Source organism: Salpingoeca rosetta (assembly GCF_000188695.1).
Source record: "Salpingoeca rosetta unplaced genomic scaffold supercont1.34, whole genome shotgun sequence".
In the NCBI taxonomy this organism is placed as follows: Eukaryota; class Choanoflagellata; order Craspedida; family Salpingoecidae; genus Salpingoeca; species Salpingoeca rosetta.
Window position 1 is genome coordinate 413,884 of NW_004754900.1, and position 23,507 is coordinate 437,390.

A 23,507-nucleotide genomic window follows, 5' to 3' on the forward strand; every position below is an offset into this window, starting at 1 on the left:
AACAGCCAGTGGTCCAACACCCAGTGCCCCAAGACACAGTACCACGACAACCACTGCCACAACAGCCAGTGGTCCAACACCCAGCGCCCCAAGACACAGCACCACGACAACCAGTGCCACAACAGCCAGTGGTCCTACAGCAAGTGTATCAACAGATACGCAGGCAATACTATAATCGGTGGTATGGGCCATGTCCCCCCACCGGCACTGACACCGTTACTGGGGCTCTGGTGTGTCGCTTGATACAAGCTTCAAGCAAGATGAGCGTCGTTGCTGATGACTCTCCCGATGTCATCCGCCTGGACATTTCAAGAAGGCTGGCAGCACAGTCGATCGACGAACAGATTGACGGCTGCTGGTTGCTGCAGACCGCGATTCAGCGGCGAACACTGACTGCAAAGACACTGCCTGTCAACATGTTCCCCGATGTGTTCGCCCTCATTCGTCGTCCAAGCAACAACAGCCCTGCACTTGTCTATTCCGCCTTTGGAGTAATGGTCGCATGTTTCAAACTGCCCAACGCCCTCATCAGCAAAGACATTGCTGAGTCGTGTCGCATGTCCCAGACTGTCCTTGACGCGTTCGCGAACTTTGGAGACAACCCCGCTGTGGTGTGGGTAGCTGCTGTGCTTGTTCGTACCGTTTCGGAGCACATGTCGACCGACCTTCTGCGCGTGTGCTTCCAGGACCCTCACACCATGCTGACAGTCTTGAGGGACAAGGCTCTTTCACACTACAACGGTAACAACAACAACAACAACAACAACAACAACAACAACAACAACAACAACAACAACAACAACAACAGCAACAACAACAGCAACAACAACAGCGGCAGCAGCAGCGGCAACAACAACAACAGCGGCAACAACAACAACAGCAGCAGCAGCAACAACAACAGCCGCGCCTTGCTGAAACTTGCCTTCAGCTTCATGCAAATGGCAGAGAAGCACAAACTCGTGCCCCCACAGGTGTTGACTGCTGCCTGCCCCGCCTTTTTGCTGCAACGTTTGGCACTTCAGCCTCACACACTTGCAGACACCCTCGAAACACTGCGGTTGCTGTCGCACATTGCTCAGCTGCCTGTGCACGACGAAAGGTGCCCGAACCTGCGCACCTGGGCCGACTCCTTTGTGGCGGCGCTGTCCCCAAATCAAGTGAGGCTTGTGACAGCAGCCATTGTGGCATACGCCGAGACACCCGAGGTGTACGACACAACGAAGCGGGATACGCTGTGCGCGCTTCTTCTCATCCGAATCAATGTCACGTCGCGCTGGACCCTGCCGTTCAATGTTCCCAGACCTGCGTACTGGCCCTGGCTCTGTGCGGAGCTCTCTGACGACACAAACCCAGTCCAGCTGCGGGTGCTGATTTGGCTGACGCTCAAGGACTTGCTGTTGAAGGAAGTGCCCAACGCCGAGAGTGTGCTCTGCTGTGTGAGAGCTGTTGAACAAATCGTTGCTACGCATGGGCCTGGCACCTCTGGGACCGAAGAGTTGGATGACATGGTGTTCGACATCTCCTGGCAAGTGCTGAGACTCAGAATCGCAGGCTTGCTGTTGACGCTGAGCACGACGACACGGGAGGCCCTGCTTGATGAGAGCGGCGAGCCCATGAAGCAGACGCATGGCGTGATGGTGGCGCTTGAAGTGACTGGCAGAGACAAGAAGCGGATACCGACAGCGGTCGATACAGACTGGGTGGTGTCAAAGCTTGTTCACGCAGTGCATTTGAGCGGACACTCTGCACAGTGCCAGCTGTTGGTGCTGAAATGTCTTGATCTGGTGCTGCGGCTCCACGCGGGCGCGGTGATATCTCTGCGGCAGAAACGAGGCGCTGCTGTGCTGCTGAAGCTGATACGCTGCACGCTCCAGCAAGATGGCAAACTGAAGACGTGTTGTGCGGCAATGGATCTGCTCCTACTCATGGTCCAGCATCAAAACGGCGTCTGTCAGGACATTGTTGACAGTCGCGGTGTGGCGACGATGCTGTCCTTGATCCGATTGGCCCGGCAGCGTGTAAGCTGCCGTGATTCGCTCCAGCTGGTCGAAAGTGCCTTGTACACCCTGAACGCCATGCACGCGTCGGACGCCGTGAAAGCCGCCGCCCTACCCACTTTGCAGGAGCTCGGTGTGGACGCTCTTGACCAGCTCTTATGCGCTGTGGTCTTGCCCGTGTTGGACCTCACCGCTGCTCTTGTTGAGCCAGTCCCGACGAACCCCAAGCTCGCATCGACACTGGTGTTCACTTTGGCGGCATACGAGCTGGTACGAATTTGTGCACACTTCACGCATGTGAAGAGGAGCATCTTCCCGATGACGGTCTCGTTTGGGACGTTTGTGGCGCTGATGGCCCTGGCCCAAAATGCCGAGTGGCGAAACAACGTGTTTCGCACAGTGCGGGTTCTGGCGCTCATGCCTCCACCAGCACCTGTCACCCCCTCCAACGCAAGGCTGTTCGTGGAGCATCGCGGGATCGACGTGTGCTTTGAACTGGCGCACAAGCACAACGCACTGTTGGCAGAGGACACCCTGCGGACCCTGGGTCAGCTCATCCGGACGTTGATGGACCAGGCTGATTGCAGAACGGTCACCCAAATCCTGAAGGACCTGCACTGCTGTCGTCCGGAATATGACCTTCCCACCCTTCTCAGGAAGATGGTCGAAGTGCTGTCCGCCAGCGACAGGCTTTACGCGGACCCGAACACAGCGCCGAGCACGGATCCGAGCACGGATCTGAGCATGGACCCGGTGAGCGCGGCTGTGTATCTTGACACGCTCACAAGCCTGGCCACCAGGATGGGCGGGGCACCAGATGGAGCAGCCACTCAGCTCAGTAGGCGTGAGGAGAGGAAAGGGAGGTTGAAGCGGAAGCTGAAAGGACGAAAGCCGGTGAATTCCATGCACAAGTGATGATGTTGTGACATGAGGATTTGGAGGTTTGTGGTGCAATGGTGTGGTGTTGTGTGGTGTGGTGTGACAGAGTGTGTGTGCGTGCGAGAGTGAGTTGGTGAGAGAGAGTGTGTGTTAGTGAGTGAGTGCGTACGTGTGTGTGTGCGAGTGCTGTGCGTGTGCTTGTGTGTGTGAGTGTATGAGTGTGTGCGTGCGTGTGCTGTGCGTATGCTTGTGCGTGTGAGCGTGTATGTGTGTGCTTGTTTGAGCGAATGAATCTGCTCACCAGTAATCGAACTGGTCGTCACCATCAACCAATCCAGAAGTGAACGTACAGCCAGAGAGCGAAGCCTTCTGTTTGCACAACTTGCGATAACAACAGCATGTAACACACACACAGACACACACACACACACAGATACAGACACACACACACACACACACACAAACATGTAAGCGCGCACACACACCAAGACACCAAGTGCAGAAATCCCTACACCTTAACCCCTACCTAACTAAACGCAACCCCGCACCCTTATGCATCTCATGCAATGGTCCTCCCAGAGTCCTTTGCTGACGTCAGCATTCTCTTGGTTTTGCTGTTGAACAAAGACCTGAACAACCAAACCCCTGAACAAATCCCTTTGATCAACATTGCCTGCCCCAGTGATGATGATGATATGATGATGATGATGCGACCCTCCTTTGATCACATCTCGACACTGAACAGAACGCCTGAATGAAGCACATCATGGCACCACTCCTCACAGCACCCAGGCATCTCCCTTGGCGCATTCCAAGGCTTGAACACATGTTCTCGCATCACAAACCATAAGCGCAAGAAGCGCGCGCACACACACACACACACACACACACACACACACACACACACACACACACACACTGACGAACAACCGGTATGTGTTCACCTCGCTGGTGTTTGTCGTTGCTGATGTTGGTGTTAGTGTTGTTGTGGGTGGGCTGGGACCGCAGCACGCCCAGCAAATAAGATACCAACAGAAGCTCAATCTGTCACGAGACCTGTGCGTATCTGCTGCACCAGCATGGCTCACACCATTTTTTCCTTCCCCGCAATCATCACAGCAACAGGAGCGGCAGCAACAACAACGACCGAAGCAGATACGACAGCAAACCCCCCCCCTCCCCCTTCATCTCGTTGCTCTGCCCTCCTGGTCAGTCGATATGGTTCTACCAGAACAAGAGGACGCGACAGACCAGGTGAACCAGCAGCCGCGCGAAGAAGAAGCAGAAGCAGAAGCAGAAGACGTGCGCATGGACGTGGGACATGATGGCGCAAGTGGCGAAGATGCAGCTGCTGAAGAACGCGCCCTGTCTAAAGGCGCGTTGGCATTGGTCGCGGTGCACCTGATTGAGGAGCCTCGGTCGCTGTTCCACCTCATGTTGACATGCAGAGAGCTGTACACAACCCTGCCACAACAGCTTCCAAAATGGTGTTTGGAAGGCGCATACCTACGTGGGGAAACCGTGGACATCCTGTACACCTCTGGATCAGGACGAACGGGTGACGTCAGCTACTCGCGTGACAGTGACGGCGACGACGACGACGACGACGACGACGATGGCGGTGGCGGTGGCGGTGGTGATGGTGGTGATGGTGGTGATGATGATGATGATGATGATGACGCCGACGCCACCGCCGAAGACGTTGACCGTGGTCCGCGTGGGCTGTTGTGGCTGACCGACTGCGTCGACTGCATTAACGGTGACGAGGGGGATGCCACCAAGGACGATGCCATCACGAAGACCCTGGCGTACATCAGGAGGCTACACCACAGGACAACTCCACAGCAAGCCACGCATTCCCAGCAACATCAGCTGCAGTCTATCCCACGTGCAGCAGATGCAAGTGCCGATGAGGATGACAAGGAACTCGGGCCCAGGAGAGTGACGTGGCTTGTAGAACGGTTCTTGGTGCATTCGTGGCTCGGGGCATGGTGGTCGGCACGGTGTCGCATGTTTGATGCGGCTGCCGCTTTTGATCCGCGGCAGTTCTGTGCAAGTGTGCGGGTGTGCTTTGACTTCACGGGCCCCTTCGCAGTGGAGCAAAGAGCGCTGGTTCAAGTGGGCAACAGCGGCTCAGCCGCTCGCCGGCACCACCAGTCAGACCAGTACCGGCAGCGTCAACAGCACGAAGCGCATGTGCAGCACGCCCGGCATGCGCCATTCCAACTGCAACCGTCATTCCAACTCCAACTGCAACCGCCAGCACAAGACGAGCTGCACACAGTGCGACGCGAGGAGCTGCAGGTTCCGCCAGACCTGAACTGGATGCAAGAGCCACAGGAACAACGCACAGAGACGCAGCATCATGTGCAGTCACAGCATGGCCCAGAACAAGAAAGAGAAAGGCAGCAGCAGCAGCAGCAGCAGCCGCAGCAGCAAGGAGAAGAAGAGCAGGTGCCACCATTTTCGCGACAGAGGTTTTCGCCAGCACCTCTTTGGCAGATACGACGGCAACTGCGGCAAATCCTTCAAGACAGGGACCAGCGACTGCGGGCAACGAGTGAGCTTGCGGACATTCGCGACTGGACGCGGCAGCAGGAAAACCTGCACCTGCACGCTCGTCCACATCAGTTACAGCAAACCCGCACCCACCACCCACAGCAGGTGCATGCTGAAAGACAACATACACAACAGCAAAAGCAACAGCAACAGCAACAGCAACAGCAGCAACGGCAGCAGCGACGGCAGCAGCAACGCCGTCCATACCGCGCTGGTCGTGTGAGACGTAACGAGGCCAATATGCCACCCATGCATGTGCTCATGGCGAACGCGTTCGCGCTCCTCGGGCCTGTGGCGCGCGAGCTGACGCCGGCACAGTTCATTGTGGTGGCTCACTTGCGCACTGACGAAGAGGCACGGGCGCTGCGGGCGCTTCTGGATCAGCACCAGGGCAGGGCGTTTGCGGTGAACGTGAAGGTTGGCAACGCCGTGAAGAAGGTGGGCATCCGCGGCGTGCCTCGCGTGGTCCTCAGACCCAACAGGAAAGCCACCTACAAGCTGCAGCACATCGATACGCTGCATGTGAACGCAGCGCGACACAGGCACTTCAGCCGCGGGTCCCTGAGCAAGGTCAAGCAGGTGGTGCTGCGGCATGGCACCAGCAGTTGGAAGCTGCTGCATGATGCCCGGCACGTGACCATGGTGGAGATGTGCAACACGGTGGATGCGAGCGCCCTGACCAAGAAAGGAAGCAAGATTCGGCACCTGACGCTGCAGCGGTGCGTGATGAGCAACGCGCCTGCGCTTGCACAGAACAGGGCCCTGCACACGCTTGTGCTGCGCCAAATCACCCTCCCTGACGGTGGCTGGCATGCGCCGGTATTCAACGCTCGGCACGTGGACTTGAGGTGCATCTGGAACCTGCATGGCGACATCAGCCTCCCCAAGGCAAAGGAGGTGCGGGTTGAGGACTGCCCCAACGTGACTGGCTTCGACCTTGGAGCGCCTGACGCCAGACTCCATTCCCTGCGCGTGACAGCGAGCGAGGGCTTACCGGTGCTACGGCTACCAGAGCTGGCGCACGTGCGCGACGTGAGGCTGGCCGGGGAATGGCCGGCGGAAGTGTTGGAGCTGCTGGCGTCACGAGCCGACTGGATGACGGTGACCTTCACCAGCAACGACGCACGGACGCTGCACACGCCGCTGTTGGCGCCGCATGTGACCAAGCACTGGCGCCCGGACAATGTGGACGTGCCTGCCATTACGGCGGCGTCAGTGCCTGGTGATGTGGCGAGTGTGGAGGTGGCTTTGACGGAGGATGTGCGTGCAGCGAGCGTGCTCCCGCACCTGCAGGGCGTGCGGCGCGATGTTCGCATCGTTGCCACGAGGGTCAACAAGCACGGCCTGGACCTGAGCCCGCTGATCAACCTGTCTTCCCTGGATGTTGGCGTGACGGCCCGCGCAATGATACGGCTATTGAACACGGACGCCCTCCGGTACATCCAGCATGTGTCGCTGTTTCGTGTGGCGTTTCCCTGCGGCTCAACACCGGGCGCGGGTGATGGTGACAGTGACGGTGATGGTGACAGTGACAGTGACGTGGATGCGGTTGCGCAAGCGCGCGTCACGGTGCTGCAAGCGCGGGCATCCCTCTTCCTGAACACGTGTAGTGGTTGTGTGGAGGTTGAGGACACGCCCTCTGTGCGGGTGCTGTGCGACAGCTTGACAAGCGATGCGTTCCGTTTGCGAGAGGTGCGCAACGCGCAGGACCTGGAGCTGTTGAGTGTGAACAAGGTTGGGGCACTGACCAACGTTGGGTCGTGTCTTGTGGCGGGCACGCTGCCGAGCGACGGGGAGTTTACGCTCAACAACGTGCACCGCCTGACGGTGATGAACCCAGACACGTGTGTGCCGCGGGAGCTTGGTCCGTGTCATGTTGTGCTTGGCAACCTCGTGGCGCGCAACGACGTGCACATTTTCCGTGTTCGCTCCACCGCACGAAGGCCTCCCAACGACACTCCTGCCGGCAACACCATCGCCTGCTTTATCAAGAAGTGACATGTGTGTTTGTGTTTGTGTGCGTGTGCGCGCGTGTGTTTGTGTGCGTGTTTGTGTTTGTGTTTGCGTGTGTGCTTGTGGTGCAATCCTATCAATTCTTGTATTGCTTCTTGCCTGTGTTCTCTTCTTCCTTGCCTTTGAAGCTTGAATCCCGTTGCCTCTTCGTCTTCATCTCCTTGTCTTGGTGCCAAACAGCAACAACACAGCACTGCACGCAGTTCAAGAGGCAACAGCACAGCAACCTAGCAACAACAGAAGGAAGAACAGAGAGGACTTCCAGTGAGGTCCTTCCTGAATGTGCTGATGTCACATCATGTCAGCACAATTTCTCCCAACCTCCCCCAAAAATACACACAAACACACAAACACACACACAAGCACACAAAGCCTCCCTGGCTTTGCAAGTTTGGTTGCCACCCACCACACACACACACGCCCACTCGCGTCGTCGTGAAGCGCGCAAGCAGTGCAAGCAGTGCAAGCAGTGCAAGCAGCGCAAGCAGTGCAAGCAGTGAGGCGCTCAGCTCACTACAGGTTGTTCATTTATCCAACCGAGCACCACCGACTGACCAGCAACAACATCGCAAGGAAGAGAACCGTGCAACCCTCCTGCGGTCACCTCTCGTATCAATCGCCTGTCTTCATCACCCTCTGCCACTCCCCTTCTCTCTCTCTCTCTGTCTCTGTCCTTCTGTCTCTGTCCCCCTCCCCCCGCCCACCGTTGATAATTGACACGATGCCTCGCCCACAACGAGCACTTGGGGATCGCCCGCACTTTGTGAACCGGCGCGGCCAACGGCTGCACTACGTGACACACAACGTTGACGACGCCGCCGCACGGCCGCCGCGAGCGCTGCTCATCGTCGTGCATGGCTTTGGCCACCACATTGAGGCGTGCATTGAGCAGACGGAGCCCTCCCGCTTCACGTCCAGCGGCATCGCCGTGGCCGGGTTCAGCTTCCACGGCCACGGCTACAGCGACGGGCGGTGGGTGCACGTGCGGCGGTACGAGCACCTGGTGGAGGACCTGGCAGACTTCCACACGTTCATTGTGGAGCACCTTGGCCTCGGCGACGACGTGCCCGTGTTCATGTCCGGGGAGTCCATGGGCGGTGCTGTGGTGCTGCTCGCCTCACGCCCCGGTGGCCCCCTCGACGGCAAGGTGGCCGGCTGCATGTATGTCGCGCCCATGTGCGCCATCTCTCCCGACATGATGATCCCGCAGTGGCAGATCAACGCGCTGCGCGTGCTCATGGCCATGATGCCGATTGCGGCCATCACGCCCATCGAACCAGTGCTCAACCGCGTGTTCAAGGACCCGAAGAAGCTGGAGGAGGCCCTTGCAGACACGCTCGTGTGGCACAAGCGCCCGCGCCTGCGCACGGCGTGGGAGATGCGCGAGGCAACCCTGGACGTGCAGCAGGGCCTGGACGAGTACACGGTGCCGTTCCTTGTCATGCACGGTGGCGCAGACACGGTCACCGACCTCAACATCAGCCGCGAGCTGCACACGCGCGCGTCCGCCACGGACAAGACGATCAAGGTGTACGACGGTTACTACCACGCGCTGCTGGCGGAACCAGATGGCGGCGACGATGTTGTGCGCGCAGATATGGTGGAGTGGATCCTGGCTCGCGCCGGCGGCAACAGTGATGATGATGGTGCTTCGAAGCGTGTGGGGGAGGCGGGCAGTGAGTCTGCGGTGAGCGCACAACACGAGCGACCCGAGGCAGTTCTCGTTTGATGATGGGCGATCATGGTAGTTGATGATTGACTGAGGAAGGAGGGATCGTGCTGCATGCATGCTATTGTGTTACATGAGATGCACCCAGGCTGTGTGTGTTACGTGTGGCTGTGGCTGTGTGTGGCTGTGTGTGTGTGTGTGTGTGTGTGTGTGTGTGTGTGTGTGTGTGTGTGTGTGTGTGTGTGTGTGTGTGTGTGTGTGTGTGTGTGTGTGTGTGTGTGTAGTGTCATAAAAGACCACTGCTGTTGTCCAACGCGAAGACAAGGGTGGAACAAGGGGAGGTGGGACAGGTTGCAAGGAACAATCGTAATCGTAAACACACCACAAACACAAACATCACCAACAACAACAGCAAGCAACGGCGATGGACAGGTGGATTGTGGTGGACGGTGATGGGGCAGGGCGGTTTGTACCGCATGCGAACGAGCAAGTGATGCAGCCGCAATACACGGGGTTGCGGCTGTACAACGGCGACGACACCACAGACTGCGATGACGGCCTTCTCACGCTCACCTCGCACCGGCTGGTGTGGGAGGACCGCGAGGGCAAGCACGGCAGCAGATGGCTGTACATGCCACTCTCGCTCATCTCACACACGGAGTTCATCGAACGCTTCTTCACCCGCAGCCCCAAGGTGAAGCTGCTGCTCTTCTCCAATCCAAACGGGCACGGCCCTGCCAGCTACAGCGCACCCGGAATGTCGGAGCGGCACTTTGTGCTCCTCTCCTTCCGTCAGAGCAGCTCGTCCGAGGTGCGCCAGTTCCGGCAGCTGCTCACAAACGTCCTGCACGCCAAGACGTGGCGTGCCCTGCCCGTGCCCTTGGACCCGCCGGCACAGCACCCACAGTCAGGAGGACATACACAGCAGCAACAGCCAGGACACACACAGCACCAACAACAGCCATCGAGGTCACAGGCGCAAACCCAACCACACCAGGAGCAGCGCGCTGGTACGTGTGTGTGTGTGTGTATGTGTGTGTGTGTGTGTGTGTGTGTGTGTGTGTGTGTGTGTGTGTGTGTCGCTTTGCTTGCAGCCATCAGCTCATTGAGGACTTGAATGTGTACACGTGTGCGTGTAGTTGGCATCGCGGGGATTCTTCAGCGAGATAAGCAACGATTAGAAGCCGCAGAGCGCTCCATCAAGGACGCGTTCAGCGGAGACTTGAAAGGTGTGCTGTCACCCCTCTGCTTTTGCCTTCTCGTGTGTGTTTGAGGGGGGGGGGGGGGTAGACCGCTATGACTGTCTATTGTTGCAGGGATCCCATGCACCGCCGCTGACTGTTTCGCTGCACACACACACACACACACACACACACACACACACACACACACACACACACACACACACAATATGAAAGTGCTGGAGGCAAAGGCGAAGCAGCTTGTGGAGTTGGCAGAACGGTACACGCAGACGTTGGCCGCATCAAGCGGTGGCGATGGCAATGGTGATGATGGCGGTGGTGATGAGGATCAACGCGCATTGCAGAACGTCATCCTGCAACTAGGCATTGCCAATCCCATCACAAAGAAGCAGTTCAAGTCAGCAACGGTGCGTGTGTGTGTGTGTGTGTGTGTGTGTGTGTGTGTGTGTGTGTGTATGACATTGTTACTCAAGGCACAGCAGATGCCGTGCGCGTTTACACCGCCTTGATCTCCAACAACTGCTGTTCCACCCTCCTCAACTCTTGCCTCCCCCCCCCCATTCCTTCCACACCTCTCCCTTTTCCCTCCCCTTTTCATTTGTCTTTCAAACCGCACGACTCCTCATTCAACCCGCGCCAACGCATCACTTCAATTCACACCTACAGCGCTACCACCAAGAGCTTGCGCGGGAGCTGGCCACCGTATATGAAGCCGCACTCAAGGCGGTGCGTGGTGGCGATGTGTGGTGTGAGTGGTGGGCGTTTATGTTGTACTATGCCGGCTCATGTTCTGTGTTGACACACAGACACACAGACACAGGGACACAGACACAGGGACAAAGACAGACAGACAGACAGACACACACACACACACAGACAGACACACACACACACAGACACACACAGACAAACACGCACATACAAACACACACTTCCACATACAGACAGACAGACATACACACACCAGCTCACCATCGTGCATCACCTTTACGCCACCCCATTGTGTCCATTCCTCCCCCACCTCTCTCTCTCTCTCTGTCTGTCTGTCTCTCTCTGTCTGTGTCACTCCTCCACAATGCAGACGCGTGGCGGGATGCTGCTGCTTGCCGATGCGTTCTGTGTTGCAAACAGGGTGCGGGGCATTGACCTCGTGTCGCCGCAAGATGTGCTCAAGGCGTGCGAGGCCATGGAGGCGCTGGCCCTGCCCGTGCGGTTACGAGCGTTCAAGAGCGGCGTGCTTGTGGTGGAGCTTGCCACGCGCTCCGATGAGCAGCTGGTTGCAGAGGTGAAGGAGATGGCGAGCGCTGACGGGTTTCTCACGGCGAGCCGCCTGGCCACCCGCAACAACATCAGCGTCGTGCTGGCGGCGGAGCAGCTGCTGCTTGCGGAGGCGGAGGGCGCCCTGTGCCGTGATGATGCGGTGGAAGGCCTGCGCTTCTATCCAAACCGCTTCCTCCACCCAGACACAGGCTCATAACATCTGTTTATGTGTGTGTGTGTGTGTGTGTGTGTGTGTGTGTGTGTGTGTGTGTGTGTGTGTGTGTGTGTGTGTGTGTGTGTTTGTTGTGTGTGTGTGTGTGTGTGCGTGTGTGTGTGTGTGTGCGTGCGTGCGTGTGTGTGTGTGTGTGTGTGTGTGTGTGTGTGTGTGTGTGTGTGTGTGTGTGTGCAAATACCAACCAATACCAACAACAAGCGCCTCCTCTGCCTCCGAAAAGTGATGGGTATCATAGACACTTTTCAGGAACCACGTTGCTTTGGCAGGCACGTTGTGGAACCTTACACTCACATCATCACCATCAGCATCACCATCATCATCATCAGCGTCAGCGCACTCCTCAGACACGCATCACATCACAACACAGCACCGCCGACACACACATACTTTCCCACAAACGCTTCCACGCGATAGCATACAGACAGACACCACCGCTATGGTTGGCTCGTACGATCTGCCGTATTGGAAGGGGTTTGTGGCGTCATCCCTGGGACCCGCAACAGCTGTGCTGTTCACAAACCCGTTTGAAGTGGCAAAGGTACACCAGCAGATGCACGGCGAGCTGTCGCAGACGCGCGCACGGCCGTCCCTCGCAACCGTCTTCAGGAACGTGTACACAAAGGGCGGCATCTCAGGTGTGCGCGTGTTGTGTGTGCGTGCCGTGCATACTATGTGTGGATTATGGTGCCGTGCACGAGCATTGTATGTGCTGTTCGTGTGCAAGTGTGCATGCATACACACATGTACATCCCATCCCCACTGTACGAGATCCCCCGTGTGTCTTGTATCGTTCTCACCACATATGTTCCCCACGTTACCTCCTGTGCCCAAATTCCACCGCATGCCTATCTCTTCATCCCCCCCCCCTTTCCTCTCCAACGCAGGCTTGCAAGCGGGACTTTCGGCAGCCATTGCGAGGGAAGGCACCAAGAACATTTTTCGAATCGGCGCATACGAGCCAATCCTAGATGGCCTGAAGAAGCTACAAGGCGCAGACAAGGCCACCATCCCCACACGCATTGTCGCCGGCGCTGCGAGCGGCATCCTCGCCTCGTACACATGCAACCCACTTGACCTCCTCAAGACGCGCATGCAGGCACGTGACCTCATTGGCCTGTCCGCCAACCACGGCCCCATCACCGAGGTGCGCGCGCTCATGAAGGAGGGCGGGGTGGCACGGCTATGGCGCGGAAGCCACGTCAGCGCCTTCAGAAGCGCGCTGGCAACCGGCACCAACCTGCCTGCATACACGGTGGTGAAGGAGTACCTGTTGCAGCAGCGCGGGCTGAAGGACGGGACCGTGGTGCATGTGACATCGGCAATGCTGGCAGCGTTCTGCACGTGCGTGGCCAACAACCCTGTCGACGTGCTGCGGAGCCGGCTGTATAACCAGCAGGCGTCGCGCACACTGTACACGTCCGCGTGGGACGCGTTTGTGAAGGTGCTTCGCATTGAGGGGCCCACCGCGTTCTACAAGGGGTTTTGGTCCCACTACATCCGCGCAGGGCCCCACTACGTGCTGACGTTTGCCTTCCTGGAGAAGATTCGATACGTCATGCACAAGTACACGTGAGGCGAGTGGCGACTGGCGAGTGACAGTTGGTGCTTGGTGAGTGGTGAGTGGTGGAGTGGGCGAGGGATTGCGTGGCGATTGGTAATTGGTGGCTGATTGAGTGGCAATTGGTGCGTGGTGAGTGGTGGCTGTTTGAGGTTGTGGACATGGAGCCTGTGACCGGTGACAGATGAGCATGTGGACATGGAGCATGTGATTGGTGATTGGTGATCGGTGGATGGTGAGTGGTGGATGGTGGATGGTGATTGGTGAGTGGTGGTGATGAATGGTGGTGCAAACATAACCAATCAGCAAGTGACAGTGACTGACTATGATAGCTATTAGTGGAGGTGGGAGTGGGCATCAGTGTTCCTGCTGACGCACGTGTGCATGCACTCAGGTTGTGCACGTGTTAGATAGGAGCGTGTGTGGGGCGATGTGTGCAGAGGGAGGCGTGCATGTGCTTTTGCGTGAGGAGGTGGTGATGATGAGCGTTGTTGACCTGATACATAATTTAGCACGTGTGCGTTGCGTCACGTCATGTGACGACACTTTGTGTTCGTTCCTTCTCTGCCTTTCCTTTGATTTTGCTTCGTTTCGTTTCGTTTGCTATCAGGCTTGCATTGTTGTCACAGCTCCATTACAGACAGTAAACACACATTGGGAGTTGAAACAGCCTTTGGATGATGCTGATGGTGATGATGATGATGATGATGATGATGATGATGATGATGATGACGATGATGATGATGATGATGATGACGATGATGATGATGATGATGATGATGATGGCAGGGTGTAACGCTGTATTTGACAGCAGCTGCACGGGAGTTGGGGACACAACACATCACAACAACAGCACAAGAACAAAACCACCGGAGGAGCACATAAAGGGCAGATAGACAGAAACAACAGGAACACGTCCGCGCACGCTTGCAGTGAGTCACATGCGCACGGACATACACAGAGATCGACACATTCCACAACACAAGAGGGAAACCACCAAACGAACAGCACACACGCGCACACTGTGTACGTGTGCGTGCGTGTGTTCATGCAATCACGGCTCTGCGGAGAGGGAGACGGTGACGAAGAGGTAGTGCGGTTTCTCCGTCAAGAGGTGCAGCTTCCGCCGACGGAAATCCGTTGGTTTCGCATAGCTGTGTGATAAGGAAGGTGAGTGAGTGCGTGAGTAAGTGAGGTGGTGGAGAGGAAACAAGCACAACTGGAGCGGGCCCACGAGGCATCTACACGAAGACAAACAAGAACATCGAGGACAACAAGAACAACGACGAAGAACAAACAACACCAAGGACAAAGAACAAGAACAACAACGCCACGCAATATGCCCTGCCAGGTAACTGCAGATTGCACAGCTCGTACATTTCGAGCGGGAAGGAGCCGTTCTTCAACTCGTCCTTCTCCAGAATACAGAAACATTTCACGCTGTTCTTGTGCTTCTTCGGTTTGTAGTGCTTGAACTCAAGGAAGATTGCGCAATCTGACACGAACACGGGCGGCGAATCAGTGAGTGAGTGTGTGTGTGTGTGTGTGTGAGTGAGTGTGTGTGTATATGTGTGTTTGTGTGTTTGCATGTGTGTGTGTGTGTGTTTGCATGTGTGTGTGTGTGTGTGCGTGTGCGTGCGTGGAAGAGCGGGAGCGAGCGCATGCAAGTGCACACGAGTGTGTGTGTGTTTCCACCTTCTGGCATGTCCTCGTACGCCATTGGCATCTCAACCGTCTGCAGGCGCAACAACACAACAGCAGCAGTACATGTGTGAGCGCACACGGCAACCAAACTGCTCATCATGCACGTTTATGTGTACGTACACATGTGTTAGTGTGTATGTGTTCACATGAGGGTTCATGTCGGTGCGTGTGCGGTCATGCGTCCGCGTGTGTTCGCATGAGAGTGTGCGTGTGCATGTGCGTACGGTGTAGAAGTGGATAAAGTCGTCGCGCCTGTTGGTCGGCGGCGTGTCCTGCGATTCCGCCAAGTCCTTTCCATTCGTATCTGCAGCCCACGGCGGCGGCGGCGGTATGGATGGTGAAGATGGTGTGTGAGGTAAATGCGTGGTGGGTTCACATAGACAGGCAGACAGACAGAAAGGCAGGCAGGCAGGCAGGCAGACAGACAGACAGACAGACATACACACACACGCACACACACAGACAGGCAGACAGACAGACAGACATACACGCTCGCACACAGACACACAGACCCTTGATGGAGACGGTGAAGAATGGCTCGATGTACTGGGAGGGGTCCTTGAGCTTGATCTTGTCGATGCGGATGGTGATGTTCGTCTTCCCGGGGAACGACCGCCGCGGCAGCAGCGAGCCGCCCTTCACCAGCTCTGGTGATGTGCCATGCCATGCCATGGTGGTGGTGGTGGTGATGACGGTGATGCGTGTGGTGTGGTGTGATGTATGAGTGAGTGAGTGAGTTAGTGAGTGAGTGTGTGAGTGAGCGAGTGAGTTAATGTGCATGTGCGCATGTGTACATGTGTGTGTGCGTGAGTTAATGTGCATGTGTGCATGTGTGTGTGTGTGCGAGGCACTGTGCGCAGGAGGTCGGCGACAACATCACAAACGATAACACCAACACGTGATCGTCACCTGCTGGCCCCTCCTCGTCCTCGTCCTCGTCGTCGTGAATCACATCCGCAGCGGCACTCGTCTTGCTGCTCACACACGATGGTGACGGCAGTGGTGGTGATGAAATGGCGTGACATTGTGAGGCAAAGGTGATGCGAAGCGTGCGGGCAAGTTTGAACCGCTCATACCTACACACATAGACACACACACATACAGACAGACAGACACAGACAGACAGACACAGACAGACACAGACAGACAGACAGACAGACAGACAGCCAGACAGACAGACAGACAGACAGACACACACACACACACACGGCACCTTGGCTCTGGGATGAGGTGCTTGAGTTCAGAGACTTCCTTCAGCGGGAAGAGCGGCACAGAGTCGGGGAGCTCCTTGAGCAGACTCACCACCTGCTTCATCTGGGGCAGCGTGATGCCCGTCGGCGCACCTGTGTGCAGACGCGCGTGTGGCAGGTGGCGGGAAGGGGGGGGGGGGTTGCAGAGGTGTGCATAGGGGATGATGGTGATGTGTGTGTGTGTGTGTGTGTGTAAGTGTGTGAGTGAGTGAGCAGGGCAGCCTGCTGTTATCTCGGAGGTTTGTAACGTCCATGTACGTGTTGGTGCAACAGAGAGCTCGTTCACAGACAAGCACAGGAGCAAGGACAGACAGACAGATACACGGAGATGCACACACATGCACACAGACACACACGTACAAAGACACACGTTCACAGACAAACAGACACGGACACACGTTTACACACCGCTGAGGTCCTGTGCTGCCTTGGCGCGGAGGCTGGCAGCCACGGCGGTCTTGTTGAGGAACTTGGCTTGCCCTTCGTTGAAGGGCATGTCCTGTGATGTGAGCGCTTTCTTGATGTCCGACGTCACCTGTACACATGACATGGCACGCAAAAGGGGAAAGAAAGTGAGAAGCATCAATCTGTGAGCTCTAACGCAGGTGCGCGCAGTTGTATCGGGACAGCGTGGTCGATACATCTGCTGTTGCATCTGCTGTTTGTGCCGCTGCCGCTGAACCGCTCGCAAGCAGCACACTACCCATCAAGCCCTTGGTTCACAACCCAAGGTATTCCATGCATCGCACCTTCTCGTATTCGTTGCAGGCCTCGAGGACCTGGCCCCACGAGTCAAACCCACATGCACGATCCAGCGTATCGGACCATTGCGCAACCCTCAGCGCAGCCATCCTCTTCTCTGTTTGTGTGTGTGTGTGCTTGTGTGTGTGCTTGTGTGTGTATGTGTGTGCTTGTGTGTGTGCTTGTGTGTGTGTGTGTGTGTGTGTGTGTGTGTGTGTGTGTGTGTGTGTTCCTGTCTGTCAGTATCGTCCCTGTGTGTGGTGCGGAGACAGGCGTGGTGAAGCGTGAGTGCAGTTGATGACACTGCTTCCTGCTTCACGAGGAGCAACACAATACTACACAAAGACATCTCGTGGACATGCAACAGGCAGACAGACACACAGACACACAGACACACACACACAGACACACACATATACACAGACACACACACACACACAGACACACACACACACACACACCTCACAACCAAACAAACCTTCACTCGCTTGCCGAAAAACGAATTCCAAATGCGAAATCTAGCGATATTTTTAACTACTTTTCCTCACTCGCAGCCGCCCACAGACAACAGCGAAGATGTGGGTTTGACGATGGAACAGTGACGACCGCACTGCCGCTGTTCGTGCGGCTTGTGTGTGCGATGATGGGTGTCAGTGGCTCCGGGCGTCGGTGTGGGTTGGTCTTGGCTTCATTTGGCGTGCTCGTTAAGCCACCTGGTTTGCTTGTTTGGTTTGCTTGCTGGCTCACGCCGCCAACCATTGACCCTCCCTCTTGTCATGTTGTTGTAAGGCCTCGAGGTCGTTCTCGCAGCCGCTCGCCAGTGGGCAGGCGCAGCTACTCCAGGTCCAGGTCAAGGTGTGTACTGTCTTTGTGATGTTGGGGTTTGCTGTGCTTGTTGTGTGTGTGTTGTGTGTGTTGTGTGTGTTGTGTGTGTTGTGTGTTGTGTGTGTTGTGTGTGTTGTGTGTGTTGTGTGTGTTGTGTGTGTGTGTGTGTGTGTGTGTGTGTGTGTGTGTGTGTGTGTGTGTGTGTGTGTGTGCTCTGTTTGTTGAATACGCATCAACACTTTGGCGTGTGCGCATCGGAAGCCCCACCAAACTGCAAATGCTGGCTGGTTGTTCACCTGCTACTGCCTGTCTTATGCATGCACGCGCAACACGTGTCGTTCGTTGCATGGACGATACAGGAGCCCGGTGAGGCGTGGGCGCAGGTCCATCTCCAGGTCACCGCGCCGAGGCCGCCGCGACAGCTACGCCAATCGCCGCCGTCGCTCGTACTCCCGCTCCACATCCCGCTCTCGCTCCCCATCTCGCTCCATCTCCCGCTCCCGCTCGCGGTCGCGCACGCCGCCCCGCGTTGCCGAAGAGGTCGGTGTTGGACACGTGCCCCACCTCCTGCTCGTTGAGGATGCGTGCTTGTAGCCGCCGCGCTGTTGCTGCCTTGTGCCAGTGCTTTGCGAACTTGCCCATGCTGCGCTTGAACACAAAACGTGTTTGTGCTGTCCTTGCATGTCTCACAAGTCTCGCGATCGGGTGTGATTGCCGCCGCATCCACAGGCGAAGCGGAAGCTGTATGTGGGCAAGCTCACAGGCAACGTGAACTCAGAGCACCTCAAGGAGATCTTCTCCCTCTACGGCCGTGTCGTCAACATCGACATGCCAACGGTACAATATTGCTCGCGTTAAGAAGAAGGCCCGGGGTGGAGGTGGAGAGGATGCGAGGGAGTGACCGAGGGCTGCACGCCTCCCACACATCCGGCCATCTCCCGTCATCCACTCTCCGCTCTCCTCATGTTCCCACCACCGCTTCCCTCTCTCCCTCTCTCCCGTCACCATCTGCGCCAGAACCGGGGCGGGGGTTCGCGCCACTTTGCGTATGTTGAGTATGATGTGCCGGAGGATGCTGACAAGGCCCTGGAGCACATGGACGGCGGGCAGATTGATGGCCAGACCATCGAGGTCGAACACGTCAACATCAACAGGTGACGTTGGCCGTTGTGGTGCTGTGGTGCTGGTGCTGGTGTGTTCGTGTGTTTGGTGGTGGGCTAGACGTGTGTGTTTGCGTGCGTGCGCGCGTGCGTGCGCGACGTGTGCGTGTGTGTGTTTGTGTTTGTGTTTACTCGAATTCATTTTGCTGTTTGCATCCATTCCATGAACAGGCTGATGCAACGCAGAGAGCGTCGAGGTGAGACGAAGACGGGCTGTGTGTGTGAGGGGGGGGGGAATTGCACATGCGCTGCGCTGCCAAAAGCCCAATAGCCCACGGTCACCGCTCACAACCTGTACAACGCCCTCGCCCATCACATCACCATCATCATCACCATCATCGTCACCATCATGACCATGACCATCATCACCATCATCGTCACCATCATGACCATCATCACCATCACCATCACCATCATCATCATCATCATCATCGTCATCATGACCATCATGACCATCACCATCATCAGGACCGATTGGACGGCCGCGCCGGCGGTTCCGGTCGCGATCGCGATCGCCGTTCATGCGCCGCCGCCGCACCCCGCCACGCAGGTACGACCACACATGCACACATGCACACATGCACACACATGCACACATGCACACATGTACACACATGCACACACATACGCATATGCACAGATACACACATGCACACACGTACCCATATGCACACATGCGCATGGCAGTCGCTCACATCCCACTGATCTCTTCCTTGCCACCACGATGACGGCGGCTGTCACGCTTGTGCTGCACGTGTGTGTGTGTGTGTGTTTGTGTGTGTGTATGACAGGCGCTCACCACCACGCTACTCCTCCTCTCGTCGCACACCACCACGCCGCACACCACCGCGTCGCTCGCCACCGCGCCGCCGTCGTGGCTCATCATCGTCATCGTCATCCGCATCGTCGCGATCGCGCTCACGCTCTCCGCGCAGGCGCTAGGCGGCACCGTGATGGCTGCACAGATTGCATGATGATGACATTGTGACGGTTGATGGCTGCACAGTTGAGATGGTGACGGCTGTGATGGCTGATAGTTGTGATGCTCACGCTCGTGATGGGATGGATGATGATGGCTGAAGGAATGACATGGCGATGTCTGATGGCTGTGTGTGTGTGTGCGTGCTGTGTTCGTGGTGTCTGTGGTGGTTATTGTTGTCGCGTGTACGCTTCGGTTTTGTTGTGCAGCGTTGTGTCGTTGCCATGAGCAAGTGGCATGTGTTCATGTGCATGGCGACAATTGTGGCGTGCAGTGTGAAGTGAGTTGTATTGTGGTGTCGCTCTGTTTTGTGTACACCGCATGAGTGGCTGTTGCTTCTGTGCTGCCAAGTAAACAGCAGGGAGCATTACATGTATTGTATCGATTGCTTGTTATTGTCATCATCACAGCGCGACAAGCACACATCAGCGCAGTCAACGAATAGAGAGAGGGGAAGAGGGCAAAGACCGTTAACAACAAAATGCCACCTCATGGGCCCAACTTACACAAAGCCTCAGCATCATCATAATACACACACGCACATGCACACACACACACACACACACACACACACACACACACACGCACACACACACACACACACACACACACACACACACACGCCATGCTGCGTCACAGCAGGATTTGTCCTGGCGTGTACTCTTCCACTGGCTCCTGCTGCGCTTGGTGTGTGTCTGTCTCTGTCGGCGTGTGCGTCGCACTGCCCCGGCTCCCCTTGCGATGATGATGGTGGCGGTGGCGGCGGTGGTGATGCGATGCGGATGAGTGGTGGGAACGGCGACGAGTGGATGACGACGACGACGACCGCTCGTTCGAGATGATCACGGCCAGGAGGTGATCTGCATCCGGCAGCGCATCTGAACACGAACACGCGGGCAGATGAAAAAGGGAATGGGCGGGGGGATGGTGGTGACATGGAGTGTGTGGGGATGTGTTGGAGTGTGTTGGAGTGTGTTTGAGTGTGGGAGGTGCAGCGCAGTGGCAACGTCACACACAGACACAGCAGGACCGGCAGGACCGGCAGACAGACAGACACACACAGACAGACACAGACACACATACAGACACGGACGTACGTGTTTGCTTGAGCCTGAGCTTCTGCAGTTCCGCCGGCAGCTGCTCGCCCTTCTTCATGGGGAGAAGATACGCGTCCTTGATTGAGGGCTGCACCTCCCCACACACGCCGAGCCGGTCCCGGCTGAGGGCAAGGAAGGAAGGAAGGAAGTTGGTGATGGTTGTGGTGGTGGCCACGTCGTGGTCCCATGTATGAACATCATGAAACGAAACTCCCGGGCACTCCCGTCAACGTCACCACCATCATGAAACGAAACTCCCGGGCACTCACGTCAACGCCACCACCATCATGAAACGAAACTCCCGGGCACTCACGTCAACGCCACCACCATCATGAAACGAAACTCCCGGGCACTCACGTCAACGCCACCACCATCATGAAACGAAACTCCCGGGCACTCACGTCAACGTCACCACCATCATGAAACGAAACTCCCGGGCACTCACGTCAACGCCACCACCATCATGAAACGAAACTCCCGGGCACTCCCGTCAACGCCACCACCATCATGAAACGAAACTCCCGGGCACTCCCGTCAACGCCACCACCATCATGAAACGAAACTCCCGGGCACTCCCGTCAACGCCACCACCATCATGAAACGAAACTCCCGGGCACTCCCGTCAATGCCACCACCATCATGAAACGAAACTCCCGGGCACTCCCGTCAACGCCACCACCATTCGCGACGTGACACGACCACAATCACACCATCGCCACCATCATCATCACCATCACCACTGTCTCACCTTCGGAAGTACTCGAAGAGCGTGACAAATGGCATCTCGTCGTCATCCGTCTCCGGCGTGAGAGCAACGAGATAGTACGTCTTGGACGCCGTCTTGCGCAACTTCCCAATGTACGACCACACCTGCACGGGCCGGGGGGTGTGAGTGTGTACAGTAGACGTGTGTGCGTGCGTTGGATACAGTCGGAATCAGACACGCCGAGAAGTACGCACACACACACATACACATACACACACATACACACATACACACACACACACACCTGGGCTGGTCTGATGCGGCCTGCCTGCTTGATGTGCGATCCGAGGACATTGGCGAGATCAGCAGACGGCCCAAAGCACAGCTGGCCGCGCATCTGCACAGAGGCAACCTCTGCATGGACGGTGGTGTGTTCATGGAAGGGGTGGAGAGGGACAGAAATGGAAGAAATGTCCAGCCGGGTGTGAGTGAACCTGGGCAAGCAAGAGCAGAGCCACGTAGGGACACACACCCACACACCCACAAACCCACAGAGTCACACACACACACACACACACACACACACACACACAACACACACCCACACACCCATACACACACACACACAGAGTCACACACACACACACACACACAGAGTCAAACACAACACGTCTACAGTCACAACACCACCTATCCCCTTCCCAACACAACCCATCCAGCTTGGGTGCAGACCTGGCATGGATACGGTGCCCGACCAGACGCCAGCGGCGGTCTCCTCCTCCCGTCGACTCAAATCCGCAAACACCGATTCCGTCATGGATCGCAGCAGCTCTGCGTCGTCGTCCTGTTCATCGCGCATGCAGGGCGGTGTTCCCGGGGGCGTGGCACCGCCATCACCAAACCCATCGTCGTAGTCGTCATCACCATAACCACCGCTGCCGCCGCCGACGTTGTCGTCATCGTCGTCGTCGTCCCATTTGAACTTGGATACGGCCGTCACCACGTTGATGGTGCGCGGTGTGCCGACTGCTGAGCCAGTGTTCGACCCAACACCACCTTGCTGCGGCTGCTGTTGCTGTTGCTGTTGCTGTCCACCTTCCTGCTCACCTTGCTTCCCCTGCTGTGCACCACCACCACCACCGCTGTTGTTGCTGTTCGCGTCGTTACCATCGCCATCACCAGCGCCAGCGGCTGCGGGCGGTGCCATGCCGAGTCCGGCCACTGGCGGTTCGTTGAAGTACGCGCTCGGATCGTTCAGGTCAAGCTCTGGTGTGTGATGTGATTGGCGGTGTGATTGGTGATGAGATAGGTGGTGGTGTGGTGGTGTGATTGGTGGTGGTGTGATGGGTGGTGTGATTGGTGGTATGTGATGTCGGTTGATTGTGTGTATGGTGGTGGTTGGTGTCGGGTGAAAAGTCTTGATGGAACAAACGTTGGCATGCGAGCGAGTGAAGTGCGGCATCAGTAGAAAGCGTCGTGTGACTCTCGGCGTGTGATCGGCCCACAAGACCGCTAGTACGCGTGTGTGCGTGTGTGTGCGTGTGTGTGTGCGTGCGTGCGTGCGTGCGTGTGCGTGTGTGTGTGTGCGTGTGTGTGTGTGTGTGTGTGTGTGTGTGTGTGTGTGTGTGTGTGTGTGTGTGTGTGTGTGTGTGTGTGTGTGTGTGCGTGACACA

General features: G+C 56.9%; 7 protein-coding genes across 7 annotated transcripts in view; 5 read left to right on the top strand and 2 right to left on the bottom strand.

Annotated features, from left to right (window-relative positions):
• The window catches only part of PTSG_13094 (uncharacterized protein), a gene marked incomplete at its 3' end in the record, with an annotated part of 10,706 nt that extends 3,273 nt beyond the window's left edge, over positions 1 to 7,433 (top strand). The window contains exons 6-9 of the mRNA XM_004988654.1: positions 1 to 145; positions 250 to 741; positions 1,039 to 2,841; positions 4,090 to 7,433. The exon at positions 1 to 145 is cut by the window's left edge and continues 116 nt beyond it. Coding sequence (XP_004988711.1) covers positions 1 to 145; positions 250 to 741; positions 1,039 to 2,841; positions 4,090 to 7,433 — 5,784 coding nt within the window. The remainder of the gene's footprint in view (positions 146 to 249; positions 742 to 1,038; positions 2,842 to 4,089) is intronic.
• A 320-nt stretch (positions 7,434 to 7,753) lies between these two features.
• On the top strand, positions 7,754 to 9,330 carry PTSG_10748 (esterase/lipase/thioesterase). The gene has a single exon (XM_004988655.1). The coding sequence runs from the start codon at positions 8,170 to 8,172 to the stop codon at positions 9,175 to 9,177; it is 1,008 nt and encodes a 335-aa protein (XP_004988712.1). The 5' UTR covers positions 7,754 to 8,169; the 3' UTR covers positions 9,178 to 9,330.
• Positions 9,331 to 9,541: 211 nt separating this feature from the next.
• Positions 9,542 to 11,796, top strand: PTSG_10749 (uncharacterized protein; the record flags this gene model as incomplete). Its single annotated transcript, XM_004988656.1, has 5 exons — positions 9,542 to 10,127; positions 10,257 to 10,346; positions 10,536 to 10,726; positions 10,986 to 11,045; positions 11,401 to 11,796. 5 exons carry the CDS (start codon positions 9,542 to 9,544, stop codon positions 11,794 to 11,796), a joined length of 1,323 nt encoding a protein of 440 aa, XP_004988713.1.
• Positions 11,797 to 12,060: 264 nt separating this feature from the next.
• On the top strand, positions 12,061 to 14,038 carry PTSG_10750 (uncharacterized protein). Its single transcript, XM_004988657.1, has 2 exons — positions 12,061 to 12,449; positions 12,699 to 14,038. Exons 1-2 carry the CDS (start codon positions 12,251 to 12,253, stop codon positions 13,385 to 13,387), a joined length of 888 nt encoding a protein of 295 aa, XP_004988714.1. The 5' UTR covers positions 12,061 to 12,250; the 3' UTR covers positions 13,388 to 14,038.
• Positions 14,039 to 14,130: 92 nt separating this feature from the next.
• Positions 14,131 to 17,590, bottom strand: PTSG_10751 (uncharacterized protein). The gene is made up of 10 exons (XM_004988658.1): positions 17,546 to 17,590; positions 17,076 to 17,248; positions 16,735 to 16,861; positions 16,290 to 16,419; positions 15,986 to 16,050; positions 15,589 to 15,723; positions 15,301 to 15,380; positions 15,068 to 15,107; positions 14,750 to 14,867; positions 14,131 to 14,526 (listed from the first exon to the last, which is right to left on the bottom strand). Exons 2-10 carry the CDS (start codon positions 17,175 to 17,177, stop codon positions 14,427 to 14,429), a joined length of 897 nt encoding a protein of 298 aa, XP_004988715.1. The 5' UTR covers positions 17,178 to 17,248; positions 17,546 to 17,590; the 3' UTR covers positions 14,131 to 14,426.
• A 120-nt stretch (positions 17,591 to 17,710) lies between these two features.
• On the top strand, positions 17,711 to 20,026 carry PTSG_10752 (uncharacterized protein; the record flags this gene model as incomplete). The annotated part of the gene is made up of 8 exons (XM_004988659.1): positions 17,711 to 17,736; positions 17,896 to 17,922; positions 18,252 to 18,432; positions 18,622 to 18,729; positions 18,910 to 19,046; positions 19,224 to 19,269; positions 19,324 to 19,602; positions 19,844 to 20,026. 8 exons carry the CDS (start codon positions 17,711 to 17,713, stop codon positions 20,024 to 20,026), a joined length of 987 nt encoding a protein of 328 aa, XP_004988716.1.
• Positions 20,027 to 20,664: 638 nt separating this feature from the next.
• PTSG_10753 (uncharacterized protein) overlaps positions 20,665 to 23,507 on the bottom strand; it is a gene marked incomplete at its 3' end in the record, with an annotated part of 6,401 nt that continues 3,558 nt past the window's right edge. Inside the window, exons 9-13 of the mRNA XM_004988660.1 lie at positions 22,567 to 23,098; positions 22,139 to 22,248; positions 21,877 to 21,998; positions 21,129 to 21,250; positions 20,665 to 20,909 (exon numbers count right to left, since the gene is read on the bottom strand). Of these exons, the coding sequence (XP_004988717.1) occupies positions 20,665 to 20,909; positions 21,129 to 21,250; positions 21,877 to 21,998; positions 22,139 to 22,248; positions 22,567 to 23,098 (1,131 nt within the window). The remainder of the gene's footprint in view (positions 20,910 to 21,128; positions 21,251 to 21,876; positions 21,999 to 22,138; positions 22,249 to 22,566; positions 23,099 to 23,507) is intronic.

Excerpts from the sequence above, each read along its gene's own strand:
- PTSG_10750 (XM_004988657.1), top strand. The coding sequence starts at position 12,251 with ATGGTTGGCTCGTACGATCTGCCGTATTGGAAGGGGTTTGTGGCGTCA. Across the intron at positions 12,450-12,698 it reads CACAAAGGGCGGCATCTCAG|GCTTGCAAGCGGGACTTTCG; the intron begins GTGTGCGCGTGT and ends TCTCCAACGCAG.
- PTSG_10748 (XM_004988655.1), top strand. The coding sequence starts at position 8,170 with ATGCCTCGCCCACAACGAGCACTTGGGGATCGCCCGCACTTTGTGAAC.
- PTSG_10751 (XM_004988658.1), bottom strand. The coding sequence starts at position 17,177 with ATGGCTGCGCTGAGGGTTGCGCAATGGTCCGATACGCTGGATCGTGCA. Across the intron at positions 15,381-15,588 it reads CTTCACCGTCTCCATCAAGG|ATACGAATGGAAAGGACTTG; the intron begins GTCTGTGTGTCT and ends CGTGGGCTGCAG. Across the intron at positions 15,108-15,300 it reads ACTTTATCCACTTCTACACC|ACGGTTGAGATGCCAATGGC; the intron begins GTACGCACATGC and ends TTGCGCCTGCAG.